Source organism: Pristis pectinata, chromosome 11 (genome assembly GCF_009764475.1).
Source record: "Pristis pectinata isolate sPriPec2 chromosome 11, sPriPec2.1.pri, whole genome shotgun sequence".
Taxonomy (NCBI): Eukaryota; Metazoa; Chordata; class Chondrichthyes; order Rhinopristiformes; family Pristidae; genus Pristis; species Pristis pectinata.
Window position 1 is genome coordinate 22,580,211 of NC_067415.1, and position 26,336 is coordinate 22,606,546.

General features: G+C 39.5%; 1 protein-coding gene across 1 annotated transcript; it reads left to right on the forward strand.

Annotated features, from left to right (window-relative positions):
• The first annotated feature begins 3,729 nt into the window (after positions 1-3,729).
• alg5 (ALG5 dolichyl-phosphate beta-glucosyltransferase) lies at positions 3,730-26,336 on the forward strand. Its single transcript, XM_052025767.1, has 10 exons — positions 3,730-3,954; positions 9,455-9,629; positions 11,297-11,343; positions 11,723-11,791; positions 14,112-14,204; positions 16,007-16,120; positions 16,713-16,772; positions 21,896-22,047; positions 22,652-22,737; positions 25,763-26,336. Exons 1-10 carry the CDS (start codon positions 3,895-3,897, stop codon positions 25,876-25,878), a joined length of 972 nt encoding a protein of 323 aa, XP_051881727.1. The 5' UTR covers positions 3,730-3,894; the 3' UTR covers positions 25,879-26,336.

The following is a 26,336-nucleotide window of genomic DNA, read 5'->3' on the forward strand; positions in this document are numbered from 1 at the left end:
AATACAGCAGTTAGTGCTGATGCCTCCCAGCTGCATTGATCATGATGGATCCTGACCCTTAAGTCCTCTCTGTGGAGTTTGCACTTTCTTCATGTGAATGTGTGGATCTCCCCGGGTGCTCTGGTTTCACCCCACATCCCAAAAACGCAGTGATGTAGGTGAGTGCTAAACAAAAATTCGAAGGGGAGTTGATGAACATGTAAGGAAGAATAAATTGTAACGCTACAGGGAAAAGAGGGGGAACTGGGACTGATAGGATCACTCTGGGAACTGGCAGAGAGATGATGGACTGAATGTGCTGTGTCATAGTAAGTGTATAACTGTCAGAAGTGTGCCAATAAGCTAAAGCTTATCTTTAATTTTATTGGTGTTTTCATGTCAACATTTTACTTCTGCAACATTATTACAAGTATGCAAAACAACTTCATATGTAAACAGAAGACATCAGAACATTTTTTTTCATCTATTTTTAAGTGAAAATGCATTATCATTACAACTTGAGAGAGAAATATTGGCCAGGGCACCCAAGAAACACCTCTGATACAGTTCCATAGCATGAGGTTTTCCTTTGTTTTATTCTATAACAATTTTAAAACTCCATACATTATATCATTTTATTTGACAACTCTAACAAAGAAATAAATATTTCTCTAAACTCCAAAATGTTTATAAACCTGATAGTTAGGGCAGGACAGTGACACACCTCCACCTGCTCCAGTACAAATTCTCCCACACTGCTGTTCGAATTCCAAGAAAATAAATCAGTATCCCTCAGAATTCCAACAGCAGCTGTGGAGTTAGTCCCACCCATCTTTAAATGATAACCTTCGCTCGGTTTTACTTTCTTCAAAAGGAGCAGCTTTCTGTTGGCCTTAATTTTTCCTGGTGGTTTGGCAGAATACAGTGCAGCTTGTTGTACACAACACTGCTGACTGAATGCAGTGAAGACTTTGCAGCCATCAGGACACCTGACATCCATGAAATAGGAGTTTGGGCTTTGTACCAAACCCTTGCATTTCCACTTCTCAGGAGGTGGGTGTAACAACTTTTGGAATCAACTCACTGTGCCTGGCCTGGGAATGTCTGATGGGACAGTGTAGGGGGAGTTTTACACTGTATCTAAACCTGTTTTCTGTCTGCCCAGGAGTGTTTGGTGGGACAATTTTATTTAAAAAAAAATCAAAACTTCCTTTTATGCCTCTTCCACCTATCACCTCCCAGCTACTCACATCACCCTGCCTCCCCTCTTTAGCCCACTTTACTATGTACTGTTATTGTTTTTACCTGTACTATATCAATGCACTCTGTACTAACCCAATGTAACTGCACTGTGTAATGAATTGATATGTACGATCGGTATGCAAGACAAGTTTTTCACTGTACCTCGGTACAAGTGACAATAAACCAATACCCACCTATCACTGCTCTGCTTTTCCCTCCTATATATTGGGCTTCCCCTTTTCCTATCTTCAGTCCTGAAGAAGGGTCCTGACCTGAAACGTTGACTGCCTGCTTTTCTCTATGGATGCTGCCTGGCCTGCTGAGTTCCTCCAGCATCATCGTGTTTTTCATCTAGATTCTAGCATCTGCAATCCTTTGCTTCTCTTCTCTTTCTCACATCATTCCCACTTTCCCCCCTCCCCCACCCACCTACCTTCCCCTTCTCACCTGATTCACCTATCACCTGCCAGCTCGTGATCCTCCCCCCACCCTTTTATTCCAGCTTCTGCCCTCTTTCTTTCCAGTCCTGAAGAAGGGTCTTGGCCTGAAGCATTCGTTTCCCTCCATAGATGCTCCTCTGACATTTTGTGTGTGTTGCTCCAGATTTCCAGCATCTGCAGTCTCTCTTGTGTCTTCACTTTACATTTTTTTGCTGTCAAGGATACACCAGGGGCCCCTGCAGTGCCCACTGATTGCAGTGGGGCTCTAGTGTACCAGCAGACAATGTGTGCACCCTCTCCATGGACATTCAGGCACAAACATAAGGGGGCAGACAGTCAGGATGGAGAGACCCCTTTTGGCCCACAACCTGAACCTATGAATGACCACCTTGACCAGAGGGAGCACAATTTAGCACTTCCTCCAAAAGAGTAAACTCTTGACAATAAAACACTCCCTCAGCAGTGCATTTGAGTATCAACTCTGTCCCACAGCACATGACATACAGCTCACAGGCTGGATCTGACCTATGGGATGGTTCTGTCAGGCCCACTTCTGAACAGCAATTACCTGCACAGTGCAGGGTCTTCCTGCCAAAAGTAGCAACTCCTGTCCCCAGAAATGGATTTACAATTACCTAAACCACAATTTCAATCTTATTGACTATAAAACGTCTTAAAATACTTTGAATGCCTAAATATCTTTTAAGATTTGCTGTTAAAAAATAATTAAAACACGTAAAACTCTGGAAAGCAGTTAAACACATCTAAATTAACAATTAAGTACAATTAAGTTTACTCAATTAAAAAAAATAATTAACCTGAAACTTGTCTTTGCAGTGGACTATCTCTTTCCATTGAAATGAATTAAGTCTCTGAAGCTGCACTGGGTCCAACCTGACAGGCTCAGCAGCCAAATGTAACTGTTGGAAAACTGCAGGAAGTCGGTGTTCCCTGAAAAACCCAATGTTGGAATTACACAACTCACCAAGGCTCCTTAGGCAACATCTTCTAAACCCGTGACCTCTACCAGCTAGAAGGACAAGGGCAGCAAACACATACACCACCACCACCTGAAAGTTGCCCTCCAAGCCACAAACCATCCTAGCTTGGAAATATATCACCATTCCTTCACCATCATTGGGTCAAAATCCTGTAACTCTCTCCCTATCAGGATTGTGGGTATAGCCATACCTGAAGGATAGCAGCGGTTCAAGAAGGCAACTCACTAGCACGTTCTCAAGGGCAACCAAGGGGTGGGCAATTAAATGCTGGCTCAGCCTGCAAAACCCACATCCCTTGAATAAATTTTTTAAAAAAGGAGAATGCCAGTTTGGCCACACTATTTGAATACAGGAGTAAGGAAGTCTTATTGCAAGTGTATTGGATCTTGGTGGATACTGTAAAACTAAGAAAGGATATACTTGCCACAGAGGGAGCGCAGCAAAGATTCAGTAGATTGACTGCACGGTTTGCAATACGAGGAGAGATTGAGCAAACTGGTACTGTACTCACTGGAATTTAGAACAATGAAGAAATCTCATCAAAACTTACAGAATTCTTGACGGGCTGGGTGCAGGGAAGAGGTTTCCGCCTACTATGGAGCCTAGGACGGGTGGGAGGAGGTGGAAATTTCAGAATAAGGGGTTGACATTCTGCGGCGCGGATTTAACTGCACAGGTATGAGCTGCAGGCGGGAGTCGGGGTTTTCGTGCATTGGGGGCAGCGTTACATTAAAAGCTTCAGGGCATGGGTGGGTGCTGCACGGATGTATCAGGTGCACCGGGCGATGCTGCAGCAACGATTCCAATGCACAGGGCGCGGCGCTGCAGTGAAGGTTTCAGGAAGCGGGGAGGAGCTGCAACGCAGCTAGTGGAAGGGGTTTCGTTCGGGGGGTGGCTCTGCATTTAAGTACAGTGCTGCAGCCCGGGGTCTTTTTGTAAAAGCGAATATGCGGTGATGTATCACGTGCATTGGCCGATGTTTCCAACGCATTGGACGGCGCAAGTGTGGAGGCTCCGGTGCAGCAGGGGGCGGTAACGCTGTGCACTAAGCCGTATGTGTACGTGGACGCTCCTGTCACCTGGAGCCCCCGGGCTCCGAATGCTTTCCGCTTGGGTGTTGCGCTCCCATAGGCTGGCGCGGTTGCCACGGCGCCGGTGTCGGATGTTCGGCGGGAGGGCGGAGAGCGCTAGAGGGGGTCCTGGGTCCGGCGGCTGTAGCCGGTTGCTGGAGCATGGAGCCAGTGGAGGTGCTGCAGGTCCTGCTTACTCTCGGTCTCACAGCCCTGGCCCTGGTGAGTTTGGTCCGGGCCACTCGTGTCGATGGCCACTCAACTTTTGCAAACTCTCTTCCGCCCAGCCGGTCTGGCGTGAGGTTTTCGCCGTCCTCCGGGTGACCACCTCCCGGTACCGGGCTCCGTAGGCCTTGCTCCCCTATCTCCGATCCGGCACCTGGTCCACTCCCTGAGCCGTGTCACAGGCTCTGGCTGGGTGCTTCTGCACCATTTCTCTAGTCTTTACAGTTGGAACACAGGTGAAAGGCATCGCAAATATACAGCTTAAAGCAAATTGATGTATCTCAATGACTTTTTTTTCCAAACAGTGAAAGAACTGTGGTACAGTTAGATCTGAATGGAAGGAGAGAAAATGTGCCAGATTTCACATCTACTGTTAACACTTCTACACGCCTTTGGCTCCTATGCCATCCAATACTGGGTGGATTACCACTTATGCAAACTAGGCACTAAGGTTGAAGCCATTATGTTCCTGTTACAAGTTCTACACGCAGCTGAATCACTGTTGGCAGCCTCTTGGCTCAGCCGAGCTGCTGACTAAATTCTCACACACTATCAATATAGCCACAAAATGTTGTCCCAACTTCACCAGGCCTGCAAACAAATACTTTATCCCATATCGTCTCCTTTGGTGACCACAACTCCTCAATTGGACTGTGCTGTTAGACTCCATAAATTCAAGATAAGGGAATGGGATAGCTCAGTGACCTGGCAAAGATTTGATGGGCCAACTGGTTCCTATGTTGTGTAGAAATCCCTGGTCCATAACCACTCAAAGTGGAGGAGGAGTATTTAAGAACTTGATGCCATGCATCAGGAGCACATAGCCCCTTAAGTGCCAGAAGGAGTGATACCACTTCAAAAACTACCTGCATGCCCACTCTGTTTGGCACCTTTTGCCCCATCTGTGGAATGGTCTGTGGTTCCTTCAATGGCCTCATCAACCACTTCATAACCCACAAAATCAGGGTGGAAGCAAGTCGCCTCCATCCTGAGGGACTGCGAAGAAATAGAAGAAGATAAGAGAAACATTGGTGCAAGTACTGACTCCTGAGAAATGCCAATCTGGAAAAAAATAGTCACCTGCCAATTAGACCTGTTTTCTGCCTACAATGTTAACACAGTATTATCCCTATTTTCTATCCATACTGCTACTTTTATTCTATGGGTTTCAATTTTACTGATAAGTCTTTAATGGTGCAATTTATCAGCACACCTTTTGAAAATCCATATACACCTCATCAAAAAAAGTTATCAAGCCAATTAGACCCAATTTGTCAGAGGGTCGTACAGCGTGGAAATGGGCCATTCAGCCACTGCGTCCACTGATGAGATAAGATCTCTTTATTAGTCACATGTACATCAAAAAACACAGTGAAATGCATCTTTGTGTAGAATGTTCTGGGGGCAGCCCGCAAGTATCACCATGCTTCCGGTGCCAACATAGCATGCCCACAACTCCTAACCGGTACATCTTTGGAATGTGGAAGGAAACCGGAGTACCTTCCACCTATATTAATCCCATCTTCCAGCACTTGGTCCATAGCCTTCTATTCCTAGGCAATTCATTTGCTTGTCTAGACACTTCTTTCAATCAGTGTTTTCTAGGTCCTTATTACTCCCTGGGTGAGAAGGGTCCCCCTCAGATCCCTTCTAAATCTCTTACTCTAAATCTGTCTTCTAGATTTATCTACTCTGTTAAAGGGAAAAAAACAGTTTCCTGCACTTTATCCTATCTATATCCCAATCACATTCCCTCTTGGCCTCCTCCACGCCTAGGAAAACAAACTTAGTCTCTCCTCATAATTGAAGCACTCCATCCCAGGCAACATCCTGGTGAGTCTCCTTGGCTTCATCTCCAGCACTATCACAACTTTCTTATAGTGTGGTGACTAGAACTGCATGCAGTACCGCAGCTTAGATCTAACCAATGTTTTATAAAGTTGGACCATAATCTCCCTGCTCTTGAATTCAGTGCCCAAACTAATGAAGGCCAGTATCCCATGTGCCTTTTACATCGTTTACAAATCAATGCTGGCTTTTAAAAATCAATCTACACTGTCTAAGTGACTGCTAAATCTGTCTCTGATGGTTTCTAAAGGTAGCCCCACCATCAATTAAACCAACTAACTATGGGCTACAGTTTATCTTTGCACTCTTTTGAATGTTTGAAATTCTTGTATCCTTGAGCACAAACTCCTTATCACATGATTGGAAAATTATGACCAATGCCTCCACAATTCCCACCTTTATTTCCATTAGTAATCTAAAACTGGATAATTTATCCATTTTTAGTACCGCTAGCCTCTCCAGTACCTCTTGTTGATCAATTTTTAGCCCATCCAGTATATCAGCTATGTGCTCCTTTGTTGAGATTTCACCAATATCACCTTCCTTGAAGGCTGATGTGGAGCATTCATTTAGTACCTTGGCCATACCCTCTACCTCCAGAAGTAGAACTCGCCCTTTTGGTCCCTGATTGGCCCTACCTCTTGCTATCCATTCACTGTTCACATGAGTATAGAAGGTTTTTGTATTCCTTTTATACTTTCTCCAGTTTTTCTTAAACTTCTCCTCTGAACTTTCTATAATTAGCCTGGTTCTCATTTGTGTCATGCATCGTTTTTCTTGTTTTACTTTACTCTCTGATCATCCTTGGAGCTGGGGCTTTAATTGTCCTGCTTATCTCCCTAATAGGAATGTACCTAGATTGTACCTGAACTTATCTGCTCAAAGGTTGCCTGTGGTTCAGTAGCATCTCAGCTGCCAGTCTTTGATTATACTTTATCCAGGGCAGATCATTTCTCATCCTATTGAAAGTGTCCCTTTTCCAATTGATTATCTTTGTCTTGGTGTTGGCCTATATCCTTTTCTGTAGTCATTCTAAACCTATAATACTGTGATCACTGTTCCCTAGGTACTTCCCCACTGATACTTGGACCACTTCATTCATCAGAACCAACACCATTAATGCCTCCCTCCTTGTCAGGGCCAGAAACATACAGGTCAAAAAAGTTTACCTGAATGTACTCCAGAATTCATCTCCAGTTGTTCCCCATTTGTCACTAGTCTATGGCTTTTGTACATCTCTAATTTCCCTGCAGATTTTCTCCTCTATATCCTTTCAACTAGTTGGGAACTAGAAATGCTCCCAGAAGTGTAATGGCTCTTCTATTGTTTCTTAACTCAAGCCAGGTAGATTCTATCTATTACTCTAGGAAATCCTCTTTCAAGCACTGTGATATTCTCATCAATCAATACTGCCAACCAGCATAATTTCTTTCCTTCCTGAACATCTTGTATCCCAGACTATTTAGTATCTAATCTTGCAATTTTATCAGTCAGGTCATTATTGCCATAACATCATAATTCTTCATGGATTGTTTTGAATATACCTCATTCATGTACAATCATCTATTGTAAACCTATCTTAGATTTCTTGTTTTCTTTCAGTCTATTATCAATACTATAGTTTTACTATGCCAATCCTTGCACAGTTTTTTTTCTTTTTAATACTATATTCCATTGCCCTACAAATTAGTTTAGCCCCACTCCCACCACAGCATTAGTGGATCTCCCCGAGGGGACACAGATCTCAATATTCTCAGGAAGCCAAACCCCTCCTTCCTGCACCATCTCTTCGTCCATACATTCATCTGGACTGTTCTCTTTTTGTACTTGCTGGCATGTAGCATTGGGAATAATCTGGAGATTACAAACTTTGAGGTCCTGCTATCTACACTCTTTCCTTAAAATCTGCCCACAAGGACCTTGTCTCTCTTTCTATCTATATCACTGGTACCAAAGTATACTCTATAACTTTTGCCTTGCTCTCGCCTTCCCCACCCCACCCCCCATCACCCTTGGACAATACTCGGCACCTTATGTGTTAACCTCTACCCTGTCACCAGGGAAGTAACACGTCATGCAGGATTGACGTTAATGGTTGAAGATACATCTGTCTGCCGCCCTTAATATGGAATCCCTTATGACCACTCTAAGTATGTTTCACCTCCCTCCGCCACCCCCTCACCCCCCCCCCTCCCCTTTCTATTCCTTTAACCCCTGGTGCCATGTCCTGGACTTTATTCCTTCAAGACGATATTACTTCCACCAGTCTGTAATGCTGAGGACCGAAGTGGGACACATATTGAAGACTCGTGCTCTTCCTGCCCTTTTGTATGGCTGTCCTGAACTTTCTGTTGCCATCTCTAGGGACAGACAATCCATGAAACACTCCTCCTCCTCAGTGCTCTATGGTGACTCCAGCTTCACAAATCCTAATGTTGAGCTTAGATAGTTGGAGGTATTTCCTACACACTTGATCTCTTGGGACACTTGAAGCATCCACACAGCACAGGAATCACAGGCAAAAGGTCTCAGCTGCCCACCGGCTTCAATTCCGGCCACTGTCTGTAAGGAGTTTGTACATTCTCCCCGTCTCTGCGTGGGTTTCCTCCGGGTGCTCTGGTTTCCTCCCACATTCCAAAGACGTATGGGTTAGGAAGTTGTGGGCATGCTATTGTTGGCGCTGGAAGCGTGGCGACACTTGCGGGCTGCCCCCAGAACACTCTACGCAAAAGGTGCATTTCACTGTGTTTTTCGATGTACATGTGACTAATAAAGATAACTTATCTCTTATCTTACCTTCCAATTCCTTTGTAAAATATACTTATTATTAATTTGATATTCTGATTAAATAGTCCCTTTTTTAATCTTAGCATTAGAGTTAATGCAGTAACTCATTGACGACTAAATAGTTATTTTGTTAATCTGATCCTGATTTTAAAAATAAATACCAAGCAGCACACTTGTCTCAGCTTCACCAAACTCCTGTTCTTCAGCTGTCAGTAATTTCGGGTGTCTAATTATAGCTGATAACCTAATGGCAGGTACCTTATCATTGACTAAGCTGCAAATGAAACTACAAATTAAGGTTAAGAAATTCTAACAACAAAAACTTATTCAAGGTTTAAAATGAATGGCCTTCTTACAAATTTCCTTGCTCACCATATTCCCATTCTTTACACTCATTGGACAGAAACTGTATTCTGTATGTTAGAAGAGCCCACTTGGATTTATAGTCAAAAATCACAATTTTAAGGTAATAAGCAAATGTTCTAGGAGATATTTATTTATAAGTGTAACAATCTGGAACGTAGTACTGGAAAGGTGGAGAAACCAGATTCAGTAGATTTCAAAAGGAAACTGGTTAAATACTGGAAGAGAAAGGTTGAAATCTGTGATGGCGGAGGAGATGATGCAACTAAATGGATAGCATAAAAAGGGCCATGAAGTATAATCGGCCTCTTCCCATTTGTATCATTGATTCTATGCAACTCATGCTGATGCTCCTTGAGTGGACATCAAATGCTGATTTTCATTGTTAGAGAACCATATATTTTGAGGAGTAAATTATAAAAAAAGAACCTCGTTCATCATGTTTTACATGATCTGTTTTGCAATCTGAGTGGTTTTCTTGTCTTTTTCTCCCCCACAGCTTGTGTTTATTGCGCATGTGACAGCTATAAAAATGCCAAATCTTGCTCGCGGAGAGAAAGAAAAATATTTCCTAACTCAAAATTCTGCTGGGAAGGAATTGTTCCCCAGTATCCATGATCCTTCCACTAAAGAACTATCTGTTATTGTCCCATCTTATAATGAAGAACAAAGATGTAAGTCTTACAAACAGAAATTAGCTTTTTGAATGCTGTGATTCTTGATACAGTTTGGGATAAATATAAATAGATATTAGTTTCTGATACACGTCCAGCTTTCAAAAGAAGGTAAACTTTTCATATTTAGTTACATAATGTCCTGAATATATAAAAAAAAAGGTGCTAGCCTTGGTTCAGTGATTGTGCTATCACTTCTGTCAGCAATATTACTCCAGCAAACTGAGCACAAAGTCAAGGGTGACCCTCCACTGTTGCACAGAGGATGCTGCACTGTTGGAAGTGCTGCTTTGTAACTATGTTAAATAGAGGTTCCATCTGTCCCTCAGGAAATTTCCTGTGCCACTATTAGGATGGTACAGTGGTGCAGCTAGTAGAGCTGCTATCTCACAGCACCAGTGACCTTGGTTCAATCCTAACCTCTGGTGCTGTGTAAAGTTTACACATTCTTCCTGTGACCATGTGGGTTTTTCCCAGGTGCTGTGGTTTCTTCTCACTTCCCAAAGACAGTGGGATGGTAGGTTAATTGGTCACTGTAAATTGCCCTAATATGTTGATGAGTGTCAGATTCTGAGGGGTGTTAATGTGAATGTGGGGAGAATAAAATGGGTTAGGGATGATTAGTGTGAAAAAAAAAGTAGTTGACATGGACAGGCCAAAGAATCTGTTTCGTGCTGTATCCCTCTAAAGCACTATTGTGCAAGAAAAAAGGGATGTTCTGGTTGTTTGGCTAATACTTATGTTTGTGGGAGATTGCTGTGAGTGTCATATGTCCTACATTATTACAACAGCAGTTATGTTCATTTGTAAAGTGTTTGAGGACCTCTTGAAGTTGTATAAATGCAATTTCTACATTTATTGATAATATCACTGCACAGCACCAGTAATTTTGATGCTCTGCAGTGATATTGTCAATTAATGTAGCAAGCTTTCCTCTGGTTGAAATTGAAATAAAATTAACAAGGCCTCAAAGAAAGTGATTGCTGTTTATCTAGAAGCAGTGACCAGAGGAAATTGTACTCTTGTTAACACTAGCACATTGTTGATTAAGTAAAATAATTCCCAAGGCTGGATGAGTACAAGCCAGGGTGGAGGATTGCAATAAATATAACTGTCAGCCACTTCAACACAGCCAAGGCAGGGCAACGTTCCCTCTCCTGTATCACAATAACACACTTTATTAACTTCCTTAATATGTCCAACCACCTTCAGACTTTATGTATGCAGGTCTATAGCCCATCAGACACCACTGTTCCTACACCTCACATCACCTGTCAAAAACTGAAATGGAAAGCATTGGAATAGGCGCCAGAAATGAATAATAGTCTTGATTAACTGTGCTACCAGAGTTTTTATTGATCATAGCAGTGAATATTTCTTTACTGCGTCTACTGTCATAGCCTATCTTTCCCGACTTTCTCTTTTATTCATCATCTTTCTACTTTCTACAAAATAGTTCATCCTAATTTGTTAAGACACTTCCACAATACCTTTGTGTTCAATGTTTTGCAATCCACAAAATGATATTCTTTATTTGCAATATGATCAACGTATTCTGAGCTAATTTGTAATGTTCCATAAATTTTAATGAGGAGAAATTTTGTAAAAGACTGCATTAGTCACAATCTAAATATTGCCAGGTTCTCATGCTTTTTCTTTAATTTCAGTACCTCTGATGATGGATGAGGCACTAGAATATTTGGAACAAAGACAGGTATTGAAGTTTTCTTTCTCGTTGATCATTTATTTTGTTCATAACCTTGGGATTTATTTGGGTGTACTTAATATGTGAAGATCTCAATCAATTTTTTTCCTTTTTAATACGTTCTCATTTTACCTAGAGGTAGTTAATGGATTGCAGCAAAGAAAGCCATTGTATCCATAACTGTTACGTTAGCTCCTCAACTATCTACTCTTCATCCCATTTCTGTGTCCTTTCCCAGTATGCTTTTACAAAGTTAATTTTCAGAGAAATATTCAGTTCATTTTTTAATATTATAGATATATCATTAAATCTTTTGTAACAATTTGTACTTTCTAATATAAAACCTAAGGAGTTGTATTTTAACATTTTGTTTTTGCCTTCCTTGTAGAAGAAAGACTCTTCGTTTTCTTATGAGGTGATTGTGGTAGATGATGGGAGCAAAGACAAAACAACAGAGGTAGGAACTATCCAGAACAAATCTATGGGAGTTCTTCTTGAGTTTTGATACAGTAAAAAGCTGCTAAGGGAGGAGATTGCTGGGGCCCTGATAGAGATTTATAAATCTTCACTGGCCACAGGTGAAGTGTCAGATGATTGGAGGAGAGCAAATATGGTACCTTATTGAGGAAGAGCAGCAGGAATTAGCCAGGTAATTACAAGTCTGTGAGTCTAATGTCAGTGGTAGGGAACTTGTTGGGGGAAAAAGTTCTGAGAGACGGGATTAACCTACACTTGGAAAAGCAGCGTAATTTTGTTATGGGGAGATCCTGTCTGTGCAATTTCATTGAAATTTTTGAAGAGGTAACAAAATATATTCATGAGGGCAGTGTACTTGATGTAGTTATTTCAGTAAAGTCTTTGACAAGATCCCACATGGGAAACTGGTCCAAAAGATTAGAGCCTTGGGATCCAAGACAAATTGGTAAAATGGATGCAAAATTGGCTTGGAGGTACTAAGCCGAAGTCAGTGGTGGAGATTGTTGTTGTGATTGGAAATTTGTGATCAATAGTGTACCAATGGATAGATGCTGGGATCCTTGCTGTTTATTAGATACATTAACAGTTTGGATGTAAGTATAAGAGATATAATTGGTATGTTTGCAGATGACACGAAAATTGATGGTGTTAATAGTGAGGAGGGCAATCTTAGGCTACAGGATAATAATCAGTAGGTAAAATGGACAGCACAATGGCAGATGGAATTTAATCCTAATAAATGTGAGATGATGAACTTTGGGAGGACCAATAAGGGTAGAATATGCACAATGTCCATAGGGAGTACTGAGGAACAGAGGGTCCATAGTGTACAAGTCTAAGGATCACTGAAGGTGGCAGTACAGGTAGAGAAGGCATACAGGATACTTATCTTCATTAGCTGAGGCAAAGAAGGGTGCACAGCTAGTAGAGCAGCCGACCCACAGCGCCAGAGACCCAGGTTCAGTCCTGAACTTGGGTGCTGTCTGTGTGGAGTTTGCACATTCTTCCTGTGACCATGTGGGTTTCCTCTAGGTCCTCTGCCTTCCTCCCACATCCCAAGGACATGTGGGTTGGTAGGTTAATTGGTTGCTGTAAGTTGCCCCTAGTGTGTAGGTGAGTGGTAGAATCTGGTAGGGGAAAGTTGATGAGAATGTGGAGAGAATAAAACAAACAAAAAATGGGATTAACGGCAAATTAGTGTGGTTGATTGTTGGTGTGGCCTTGAATGGCCAAAGGGTCTGTTTCCTTGCTGTATCTCTATGACTCTAGAATATAGTGGAATGGAGATTATGGTAAAACTTTATAAAACATTGGTCCAACTGGATTATTGCGAGCAATCCTGACCACTTCATAAGAAGGTCATGATTGCACTGGAGGTCATGCAGAGGAGATTCACCAGGATGAATCAGCCTGGGATGGAATGTTTCAGTTATGAGAAAAAGACAGGATAGGCTGGGTGTTTGTTTTCTTTGGAGCAGAAGAAGCTGAGAAGTGTACAAAATTATTGGAGACAGATATAGGGTAGATGGTAGGATTCTATTGCCCATAGTGGAGGTGTCTGAAACTAAAGGGCATATGCTCAGGGCAAGGGGAGAGAGGTTTAGAGGGGATCAACCTGAAATATCAACTTTTTCTCTCCACAGATGCTACTGATCTGCTGAGTATTTCCAGCATTTTCTGCTTTTATTTCAGATTTGCAGTGTAAGATCACATTGTCTCAAAAATTTAATGAAAACACATATGTGCATGTCTCTCCTTTTCATTAATATCTATAAAAAGCAGAATGGTTTATTTTTTTTTAAAAAACCATGCAGTTAGTGATTTTTATTTGAAAGGAACCATTTTTTTGAAGGAGCCTGACGTATATGATTAATTGTGAAAAGTTTGCTGAGTATGGCAATTGTTCATGTGCATAATCCATTCAGCTGAAAACAGTTCAGCTTTTAATAGAGCCGATATATTACTCTTGCTTCTACTTCAGAGTTTCATTCTGAAAACAGATAAAGAGCAAAATCATAATTACTCTTCTGGAATTCTGACAGATGTTGCTGCTTTTCCCTTTATTAGAGAAAACTGGTAAATGGTCTTTTGTAAAGTCAGCACCCTGACTAGTATTTCAATCTTAAGATGCTTGTCAATCAAATTAAGGTTATTATAAAACGAAGTACCGTGTTTTTGATTGCACACAATAGGGACATTGAATTCTGTGCCACACATTGCAAAGAAGACTTGTTAAAGTTAAGTCTGGAAATTTGCCCAGTTGGTTATCTCATGACATCTTATGATTAAATATGTTGTAGGTTGGACTGAAGTATTCTAAGAAGTATGGATCTGATAGGGTACGTGTATTAACACTAACAAAAAATCGTGGGAAAGGTGGAGCTATTAAGATGGTGAGTTTTGTAATTTTCTTTCACCAGATCCTTTACTGACCAAAAATTTAATTTCTTAATATCTGTAGGCTAATGTAAAATCTCTGATTCTGCAAAACAATTCATGGTTTACGGTTTTGAATAGTATGGAGATGCTGGAGCTAAACTGAATCTTATGGAATCAGATGTATTTTCCAATGCAGATGGAATTATCTTCTGTGCCATCGTTTTCTTTTTGAGATAGAGCAGGCCATTCAGCTGCTCAGCATTGTGCCACTATTCAAAATAACTGATGGTCAGGTTCCCAACTCTATTTATCTAACTTGATTTCATTTCCCTTCATATCGTCACATGATAAGTTGCAGGTCTGAATTTTCAGATGCCTCTTTTCATCCCCACAAAGCAGATTTTTGCAGAATAGAGTTGAGTTTTCCACTGTGTTCTGTCACATAATCCTTCCTAATTTCAACCATATTAATTCATTAATGTATATTAATTTATTCTCCCTTGATCTTAACATGCCCATCAAAATGGTTTCTCCCTATCTACCCATTCAACTTCTTAATCACCTTAGCACAACAGAAAGATTACCCCTTCATTTTCATTACTCGAATATAATGTTGAGTCATGTGTTACTATAACAAGTATCCAACAAGCTTGCAGCCTCCTACACCGTATAGAAAGACAAAACACATTTTTGGGATTCTAGCTGGTTCTCCAAAGAAGCTTTGCAGTTATCAGAGAATAGTACACCAGAAAACTTGTTGTACAGAAATCCCTTATTTATTTAATGCCCATCTCAAATTGTAGGATTATAATGAAAATTATAGAGGAACAATTAAAATTGGCTATGGTCAAGAGGCCAGAACTGGATGAATGTGTTTCTCAGGAGGTTGAATATCTAGTATAAAAACTGGTATGAAAATTTCCAAAATAGACAGGAACAAAAGTGCATCACTGAGGACTGCAGCTATGGATGAACAGGACTTTGTAGATGTTATCTCATGAGCACAGAATTTTAGATAATCTCAATTTCACAGGAGGCAGAATGAGGAGACCAACCATGCATTGGAATAATCATCTCTAGAGAGCCATGGATAAGTATCTCAACATCGATGAATCAAGACAGTTTGGGATCAGTCCACAATACCAGTGTGAACATAGACAGTCTTACTGATGATGTGGCTGTGGTTTAAAAACTCAACTCAAGAGTCACATTTGACTCTGTGGCTGTGAACAATCCAGTTCAACCTTAGCTATTTACCAGGGAGAGGGATGAAGCCAGTAGCTTGGAAACCGAGTTTATTGTTGGGGCTAAGACTGAAGACTGGAATAAGTGATTTCCACCTTCCTATTTATTTCATTGGAGGAAATTTCAACACATCAAGTATTCGGATGTAAACCCAGCTATTTGGAGGAATCAAGAAGGCTAAAGCGACTGAACTGGGTGTTGTCAGCCTACACGCAGAAAGCTGCATAGTGTTTTTGTATTTCTGAATGATGTTGCCATGGGGAGGAAGTAGATGAGAAAAGGAAAAATGCAAAGAGAGAAGCAGGAAAATAAATCATTGTTAAAGCAATTCACTGGTTACAGCTGGATCAATATGAAACAAGGACAGGTTAAGAAAAGTGTGAACTGTATTAAAAGTTGTAAATGGTCAAAAAAAATAAGAATGGATAGTTTGTCACAGTTATGTTGGGTATTGTCGATGACTTTGATAAGACCTGCTATATGTCATTCTTGGTTGCTCTGAAGGTTAACCGTGTCATTAGCATGTATGCACATTATAACACTAAACGTGAAGCACATTATTTTTGGTCAGGGTGTACTGAGCTCTCGAGGAAGATGTATTCTGATGGCTGATGCTGATGGAGCTACTAAATTTGCTGATATTGAGAAAGTAGAAGCAGGCTTGAAAGCTCTCCAGCCAGGTCCAGTGAGTATTCCCAGTATTTATACATGTATCTGATCTGTGGAAAATGTAGAAAATTTGCTGCAAATGAAATCAAAATTAAAAATAAAAATTCCAAGAAAAGTATTTGGTTTATGTTCTCCTTTTAAAGTGACTTGGATGGAATTAAGCATAAAATGATTGCTTTGACACCTGAATTGCAAAGGATGCTGGCACATTGTCTTCAGGACTTCCTTCTAACCCATTTACAGAATTCTGGGAGCAACGGAAAAAAAATTCTGAAGTTATACAGTATGACTAAAATAAGCATCTCAAGAAAATATTGAGACAGAATACTTGCTGTATTCTGGGAACAGATCCTGTATGTATTGTTTATAATAAATTGTTTGGGCCTTTGAGTTATAGGGAATTGTTATTACCATAACGGATTCATTGGGAAGTCTATTCCACAGTTTGTATTGGATAAGCTGCTGAAGTATTGTTTGGCTGTTAAGAGATTCAAGGTGCTAATGTAACCTATTTTGACACTGACGTGGCTTGAAAATGCCATCACCCAATTATTTTAATATTTTTCTAGGAAATTAGCTAACTATATTTACTTTATTCTCTCTTCCAGGACGACATGGCCATTTCATGTGGATCTAGAGCTCATTTGGAGAAAGAAACAGTAGCTAAAGTAAGGACAAATGTTGAGCAATAAATAGATGGATTTGTTGTGTGAATTTGAATGCATTGATTAAAACATTTAATTTTAGCAATACAATTTACAAGCTACAAGGTTTCACTGTCAGTTAAACAGTAACATTTGTGTATGGAAACAAAACCATTATTTACGTTGCAAACTCTTGGAGAGCTTCAAAAATTATGCAAACTTTTCCTTTAATCCAAAATAGTTTAATTTGAATTTTATGATGATTCAAATTGAAATTATACAAAATAACTGAAAATTCAATGAAAATGTGTTGCTTGGTTCATGGCTCAGTTATTAATGTATGTTGTAAAGTTCTAATGGGAGGCTTGAGATCAGTGCTTCCTTCCTGACTTCATCAAGAGGCTAGACTGGCAAGGTGATAACTCCCAATGTTTCTGATATTCATAGAGTAATACAGCACTGAAGCGGGTTGTTCATCCCAGCATACTCATACTGATAATCATGTACCCATCCGTATTAATTCCAAATCCCAGCACTTGGCCAGTAGCCTTCTGTGCCTTGATTCAAGTGCTTGTCCAGATACCTAGTAAATGTTGTGAGAATCTTTGCCTTCACCACCCCTTCAGCCAGTGCATTACAAATTCCAGTCACACTCTGGGTGAAAAAAATTCTTCTTCAGATCTCCTCTAAACCTCCTACCCTTTAAACCTATCCTCTCTAGTTTTAGATACGTATTATAGGGAAAGGTTTCTTATGATCTACTCTATCTGTGCCCCTTTTTAGTATGCCTCTATCAGGTCCCTTCTCAACCTCCTCCACCCTCAGGAAAACAAACCCAGCTTATCCAGTCCCTCCTCATAACTGAAAAGCTCCATCCCAGGCAACATCCTGGTAAATCTCCTCTGCACCATCTCTAGTGCAATCACACCCTTCCTATAATGTGGCAACCAGAACTGTACACAGTACTTCAGCTGTAGCCTAAGCAATGTTTTATGTAGTTGTACTGTAATCTCCCTGCGCTTCCAAAGACCAAGGAAAGGAAAAAAATGTCAGCATGATGCAAATACGCCAGTGCCAATAGATATGAGCATCTAATACTGGATTATAGATTGACTCAGAAATGAGCTCTAAATCCCAGCATTTCCTTTAAAGATTAAACATTCAGCTTGCATTCCCCTGAAATCATGTTGTCTGGTTGCCAGGGAGTGCTGTAAATGACATGGGGCTAGTTCCCCTTCATGTAGGTGACAGCCAACTCCAGGATTTGAGATCAATGTTACATTGGCTTGGTTGTTTGAAGTTCTGTTCCACTGCACTTCCATTGATGAGGTGATCTGTTGGGAATTTCAACACAATTTCTGAAGTAGCATAAGGATGTAATAAATGAAAGCAGGAGCAGGCAATTCATCTTTACTATTTCATTACAATTTTTTTGTAATAAAGGTTAACAAACCACGTCATCTTAGTTGCTGTGATTCATGTTTATTCAAATATTGTGCTTTTTCAGTTTTCTGACCAACATGACTAGCTTGATATTTCTCTGTATTATATATTATCTGCCAGGTTCTTGTCTGCTCGCTTAACCTGTCTACATACCTTTGCAGCCTCTTTGCCGCCACCACATAGTTGATTTTCCCATTTAGTTTTGTGTCAGCAACAAACGGATACAAATCTGTCATCTCTCATTTGATATAATTTGTAAGTAGCTGAGGTCCGTGCAGTAATCATTTTAATGTTCCATTAGTTACAGCCTATCATCCTGAAAATTATTCTTTTATTCCTCCTTTTTGTTTTCTGTTTGTTAACTAGACCATGCTAGTACTAGCCCCAATGCCTAATTTTAATTAATAACTTCATGTATGGCACCTTATTGAATGTTTTTTTTTGTAAACTAAATACATTTGCTGGTTCCCCTTTATCTACTCTGATACAACCACATTAAAAAAAACTCAACAGATATGTGAATTAGATATGGAATCAACAGATATGGAATTTCCTTTCCATAACCGTATCTTGACTGTCCAATCAAATAGTGATGTTCTAAATAATATTTTGCCACATCACTAATAACGGGTTCTAGCAATTTGTCTACTTTTGATCGTCTGCTAACTTTTGTTTTGCAGTTTTCTCTATCCATTCTTAAATAATGGATTTAGATTTTCTGCTTTCCAATACATGGGGGTCCTTCAAAAATCTGGGAGATTCTGGAAGATCATAATCATTGTATCCATATGAAATGGAAGCAGGGAGAGGCTGTTCAGTCCTTTGCACCTGCTTTTCCATTCACTAAGACTGTGGTAGATCTTTAATCTCAATCCTGCAGTAACATCACATCCCATGTATTTCTTGATGTCTAAATATCTACCAGTCTGCCTTGAATATACTCAGTGACTGAGTTTCCACAGCCCGTGTGGGTGGTGAATTTCAAAGATTCTGAATGAAGGCATTTCTTCTCATCTCAATCCTGAATGATTAGCTCCTAATTTTGAGACTGTGACTCAACATCAACTCCACATCTACGTCAGCCACTGCCTCACAGTACCAGAGACCTGAGTTCAATCCTGACATCATTTACTGTCCGTGTGGAGTTCGCATGTTCTCCCTGTGACTGTGGGCTTGCACCGGATGCTCTGGTTTCCTCTCGTATCCCAAAGATGTGCTGGTCGATAGGTTAATTGGCCACTATAAATTGTGCAATAGCATGTAGACAAATGGTAGAATTTGTGAGGGTATGGGGAGAATTTTTTTTTAAATAGAATTAATAAATGATTAGTGGAAATGGATGGTTGATAATTGGCACAGGCTTGGTGGGCCGAAGGGCCTGTTTCCATGCCGTATCTCTTTAATACTCTATCAAGCCCTGTAAGAATTCTCCACATTTCAATGAGATCACCTCTCATTCTTCTAAATTCCAGAGATTACAGGTACAATCTTCTTAATCTCTCCTCGTATGATAAAGCCATCCTAACAGGATTTAATCTGGTGGACCTTGGCTCTACTCCCTTTATTGCAAGTGTATCCTTCCTCAGCAGAAAGACCAGACCGATTCACAATATTCCAGAGGCTGTCTCACCAGAACTCAATATAAGTGAAGCAAGACCTCTCTACTTTTGTACTCAAATACACTTGCAGTAAAGGCATTCTTGCTATTTGCCTTCTCAGTTGCTCACTACACCTGCAAATTAGCTCTCAGTGATTCATGTACAAGGACATCCAGTTCCCTCTGAACAATAAAACCTTTAAGTCTCTCACTTTTCTTTGTAGTTAAAAATAGATGTTTTTTTTTACAAAGTCAATGACATCACATTTTTTCAGATTTTATTCCCTGCCCTACCCTTGCCCATTCATTTAGCCCATTCATTCTAATTGTCATGAAGCCTCTCGGCATTGTCTCCTCTGCCTGCACTGCCACCAGATTCGTATCCTCAGCAAACTTAGATATATTGCACTTGATCCCTTCATTCAATTAATTGATATAGATTGTAGGCAGCTGGGACCCCTGCATTGATCCCTGATGTGCAGTCTCCCTACCCCAAATGACCTGTTCATTCCTACTTTTTTCTGTCCATTAACCAGTCATCAGTTCATGCAAGAGTCCATCCTCCTGCGTTACACCTTTTGAAAAGGCTTCTAAATGTCCATATGCACTGTATCAATTGATTTGCTTTCAGCTATTCTGCTAATTACATCCTCAAAAAACTGCATCAGATTTGTAAAGCATAATTTCTCATTTATTGATTTGTCCTCAGTATGCCAACACTTATTATTGTCCATTTCCCTGTTACCACTTAGAGTCATAGAATAATATAGCATGGAAACAGGCTCTTCGGCCCAACTCTTCCTTGCCAACTGAGATGCCCATCTAAATTGCCTTAATAATAAATTCGAGCAATTTTCCTACACTACTGTAAAGTTCCCTGTTTTGTTGACTCCCTTTCTTAAATAGTGGGATTAAGTGTGATACCTGCCAATCTGTGGGAACTGTTCAAACATATCTAGAATTCTGGAGAATGACAGGCAGTGCATCCAGTATCTCCATAGCCAACTCCTTCAAAACCCTAGGATGCTGGTCATTGGGTCCTGGTGATTTATCAGTATTTGGTCCCATTAATTTTCCCAATACTATTTGTTCCACTGATGTTAATTTCTTTGTGTTCTTCATTTTCTCAGGATCAGTAGTCATTCACTATTTCCAAGAAGGTTTTTGTGCTTCATGAAGACAAATACAAAATATCTGTTTAATTTCTCTGGCAATTCCTTATTCCCTGATATAATTTCTGTTGTCTCAGTTTTAAGGGACCTGAGTTAACTCTAATCTTTTCATATATCTGTTGAAGCTCTTAGTCTTTTTTTTTACTACTCCCACATTCTGCTTCCCATTTCCTTATCAATGTCTTTTTTTGTTGAATTCCATTACCTCTATACCTACCTCTTTTAAAACTCTAGAATGCTTTCAGGTCAAGTGGATTTATCAGCTTTTACTCAAATTAATTCTCCAGCACTCTTTTACTAATATTAGGACAGTACAATGACACAGCAGTTAGCACTGCTGCCTCACAACTCCAGCAATCCTAATGCTTCAGTCCTGACTTCAGGTGCTGTGCATGTTGACTTTGCATGTAACCATGCAAGTTTCCAACAGGTGTTCCAGTTTCCTCCCACATCCCAAATTTGTGCTGGTAGGTTAATTAACTACTGTAAGTAACCCCTTTGTGTAGGTAAATGAGAGAAAATAAGTTGCTACAGAGAAACAAGAGGGTAACAGAGTTGATGGGATTCCTCTGGTAAGAGCATGTTTCAACCCAATGGCCTTCTGTGTCGTAATAAAAGAAAGAAATTAATTTCATTAAGTTTTCCATTTTTAGTCAACCCTTGGTTCTCAGTTGTTTCTGAAGCATGATGGTTTCTAATTTGAAAATGTTTGCAAAGCACCTATTCAATGTTCCTGCTATTTTCTTTAAAAAAAATTCTCATGCCTGTACTCATAAGGGACCTACTTTTGTTTTTGTTATTCTTTTCCTTTTTGCATACTCATTTGGGATCATTTTATTGCGAGCTTTTTTCATTCTATTTTCCCTATCAATTTCTGAACTATGTCAACTTGATTGTCAATAACTTTTGATGAGGTTTTAACTTCTCTGTTTCAGCGTTCTTATTTTCGGACCTTACTCATGTATGGGTTCCACTTTCTGGTATGGTTTCTGTGTGTGAGAGGAGTAAAAGATACACAGTGTGGCTTCAAACTTTTGACTAGAGAAGCAGCTCGAAGGACCTTCTCAACTTTGCATGTAGACCGATGGTATGCTTTTGAATTACACTAAATTGCTTTTTGGACTACAGATTTGTTGAAATCACTTAATTTGAATCTCTGGATAAGTCAGTTTTGTATTTCTTAAAGAAGACTTCAGTTCTGTTCCATTGGTGGATAATTCCTTTTTTTATCACAAAAATTGAATCATTAATGAACTGTATATAGGAAAACTGAGGTGGCCACTTTTATATACGTATGTGAAGAATAGAGGGCAATGGGATTTATTCATAGAACTGTCCTGTCTGTACAGACCAGGTGAATGCGATGGACAGGTTCTGTGGAGGTGACTACAGGTGGTGGCCAGGATCCAGCATGAACAAATCCATTATCTTGAAAACATTGATTGAATTAACCCTTAACCTTCAATATTCCAATTGCCAAGCCTATCTCTATGGTATCATTCAAAACCAGAATAAGCAGACTTAAGAACCTAATGCCCAGCTTTCATTGTGAAAGTGTGACGGACAGGAAGAGAAAAGGAGGAGGGGGGGAATGCTTTTTTTTAAGGTGTCTTCTTTTGTCTTGTTCTTTGTATATACCATGAGCTTGCTACTTGCTGTATAATCTTATAAATTTTTTTATTATATTTTAGGGCTTTTGATGTGGAGCTTCTCTATATAGCCCAGTGTTTAAAGATTCCAATTGCAGAAGTTGCCGTGGAATGGACAGAGATAGAGGGCAAGTTACTTATGTGACTATAATGTAAAAGCTAATGTGCAGAATAAAAACACAAAATGTTGGAAAATCTCAGCAGGTCAGGTAGTATCTATACAAAGAGAAACTGTAAATGTTTGGGTTCAAAGACTCATTAAATGAGAGAGAAAACAAATTAGTGTAGGTACCAGAGAAGGTGGTGGAGGACAGTGGGAGGAACAAAGGGGATTTCTGTGATAGGCTGAAATAATGTAGTCATTAAGGGGTAGTTAAGATCCCTTGTATAACATGTTGCTAATCTTGTGAAGTCAGGGTAATCTGGCCTCTTGGGGTTTTTCCAGCATTTTGCTTTCTGTTTCAGATTTATGGTGTCTGCAATTTTTTTAAAATTTTCAACTTGTGTGCAGAGTTTGGTTGACTTTTAACAGGTTAGAGTAATGTTGACTATTTCTATCCCCTGCCCTCTCCCCAGATGTCTGCCCTGCATTGTATTACCACCATTTACTGTTTTTACTTTAGCCTGGTATAGATGGCTGAAATTAATTGGTTTTCATATGTGTTATGTTTTCAGCTGTTAAGTCTTTTAATTTTATAATATTCACAAATACTAATTTAAAAAGAAGTTCATAGCAATGGACATGTTCCTTTTTTCAACTGTTCCTGGAATACTGTTGAGATAAAAGTAAAATCTAAGGATCTCTGAGGAGTGAGCTTAGAACTTGTATTGGAAGAAATATAGTATCAAAGATTTTGCTCTGCTTGATGTGTGTGAGGGGAGGCAGAGAATAAGAATTCTTATTAAAACATTATAAATATTCTTTCTAAAATGTTATAAACACATTTCTATTTTTAGGAGGTTTGTTTGATATTTTTCTGGGGTTCAGCACCTTAAATAATTCCCCTAGGTGAACCTTAATCCGAGTCTGACTTTGCCTGCCCAATATCCAAGTTAAGAATGTGCAAGCAGTAATCTAAGGTTTCTGTATTGGACTTCCAACTAACGGTTCTCCATAATCTGTTCTCTGACTGTGATCTAGGCTGTGAACGTAGTAATGGATTCTCTTGACTCACTGAAGTCATTGTCCAGTTAGTTGTCCAACAATGGTATTAAGTGATATTTCCCGTTACAATGAAGGATCAATAGAATATGCGCAAGTCATTTTGAGTAATGTGGAAAGGTGCTTGGAAATAATGGAATTCCCATGATCTTCTCTTTGGAATCTTGTAGAAAGTTGAAATAACAAAGCTGTAAAGATGCCTCGCATGACCATCCTGGCAACAGATGAATCCTTTAATAAATTATGGCTTGGGTCCATGTCCCAGAATGTGAATACATGCAAAATTAAATGGATAATATAAAAACACAATGGCACACAGTAGATTTACAGTAGCTATAGGTTTATTGGAAGTAAATAACAAGGAAGTAGTATTAACTGGTCCACTCACACGTCAAGTTGAGCTGTTTGAGTATGTGGATCCATAGATACTGGTAGAACTACTTGGTTAAAGTCTACCTTTTTACATGACCAGGGAGATCTTTCTCCAGATTGGATATTTGTTTCTGTGCCACCTTTATCAGCACACAAAGTTCTATCCGTTTCAAAACTAAAAAAACAAAACTCACATTAAATATTCAATAATAGCATTACCTGCATGGCAAGCTCCATATCAATAAGTGATGATGTTCTATACCCCATATTGTTATGTTTTTTGGAAGCTGTATGAGTAGCAAAGCTTTCAATTCTACTTTGCAAAATATGAAGGTGAGATCTACTGAAATACAGGAAAGAGCTGTAAAGTTGACTGGGGCCTGACAGCAGTGAGGAATACTATAATAGGTTTACGGGCAATCTTGGGATCTTTTCAAAATGCATGATATTGTATAGTATTTTGTTATGTAGTTTCTTATTTTGTCTCCAGGTCCTGATGAGGTGTACAAAGACAATGAGCTAGTTACCACTTGCTACCAGGGATGGTGTTCTCTTTTCTTTAGCCCTGAATTGTCAAGCATAACAAGTTTCCTCAACCACAGCATGTCTGGTGCTGGATCAGTTGGCCTCATTCCTGTAAAATATGATTTGTGCCTCCAGGCTGAATTTCCTATTCACTTACTTATGCAATAATGATGATCAACAAATGTATAAATTCATTTCATACTGAAACAATAACTGCCCCTGTAGGAAACCACTCTTCTTTCCTGATCTCATTTGAACAGACTTATTGGCCTTGACTTCCCCTGTTACCCGTGACCATCCCAGAAACCAAGGATAACTACATTCAAAAGAGCTGACCACTTTTAATTGAGGGCACTCAATTTGGTGACCTTTGACATAACACCATTAATCGCTCCAATAGTGGGGAAAACCTCCTTTAAATGTCTTATCTTAATAAAATTAGCCATGAGGCTAACTGGTATGAGAAATTATTCATGCTGGTGCAGTTGTTATGCTTTTGGAAAGTTTTGTTACAAGTTTTAATCTCCTCCAGACTGTATGGAAATTTTCCAGACATTTTCAATGGGCCCCCTTGATGTGAAGCATGGATGTATGTATGTGTGTGTATATATATATATTTATTTTAAAAAAGGGAGCAAATGTATTTTTCAAAATGCATCTATACAGAGAATTAGTTTTATTGAAAGGTATGAATAGTGTAATGTCATCATTTAGTATAAGTCAAAATGAGCACCTGACTTTACCACCTCATTGCATTCTAACACTTAAGTTTTTGTTTGAGAATTATCAATTCATTCGAAGAAGCCAAACAACAAGTGAATCTTGTAAGCTTAAAACTTAAAGCTTAAAACTCGATGATTGAAATCTGAAATAAAAACACGTACTCAAAGCATTCGGCAAGTCAGGCAGCATCTGTAGTTAGATAAACGGAGTTAATATTTCAAGTTGAAGACATTTTGTCTGAACACTCAGAAAGGTTGTTAACCAGAATCATTAACTCTTTATGTATTCACAGATACTGCTGAATGCTTCCTGTTCTCAAACCAAATGCATCTGATTACTTTCAATTTTATTTTGTTTATCTTGTGTTTTAGGATCCAAGCTCATTCCCTTCTGGAGTTGGCTACAGATGGGTAAAGATCTTCTCTTCATTCGATTACGTTACTTTACTGGTGCCTGGAATCTGGAGATGCCCAAAAAAGTTAATTAAGTTATTGCACTGTAACTGAGAAGGTGAAAGGATTCATCAAACAAAAATATAATCAGGGGATGTGATAAGATGAGAAATTTACTCTAGATGGCAGCAAAGTTTATTCTGCTTTCATATTGCAGTCCTTTTGTAAATTGCATGCTGGTGAATAAAGTGGAAATGTCTTATACAGGTTGAATTTTTGGTTAAATCAAAGATAAAATATCTCAAAAGACCAAAAAGAAGCACCGGAGGGGTTATGTTTAACAAAAAATGGTTTATCACTATCTTCTGTATCATTGTTATAATGTGTCTTAGTTGCCTCTTTCTGTAAATGAGGTGTAATTAACAAAATGTATATTTTGTGCTGTGTAATTGACAGCACTGTCTTAAAACAGTCTTGTATAATTTGGTTGCCAAATTCAAGGAAACTGCCATGCCTCATTATGGATGAAGCACAAGTAAATGATGAAGTTGTA

Coding starts and splice junctions, on each gene's coding strand:
- alg5 (XM_052025767.1), top strand. CDS start 3,895: ATGGAGCCAGTGGAGGTGCTGCAGGTCCTGCTTACTCTCGGTCTCACA. Junction 3,955..9,454: donor GTCTCACAGCCCTGGCCCTG/GTGAGTTTGGTC, acceptor TCTCCCCCACAG/CTTGTGTTTATTGCGCATGT. Junction 11,344..11,722: donor AATATTTGGAACAAAGACAG/GTATTGAAGTTT, acceptor CCTTCCTTGTAG/AAGAAAGACTCTTCGTTTTC.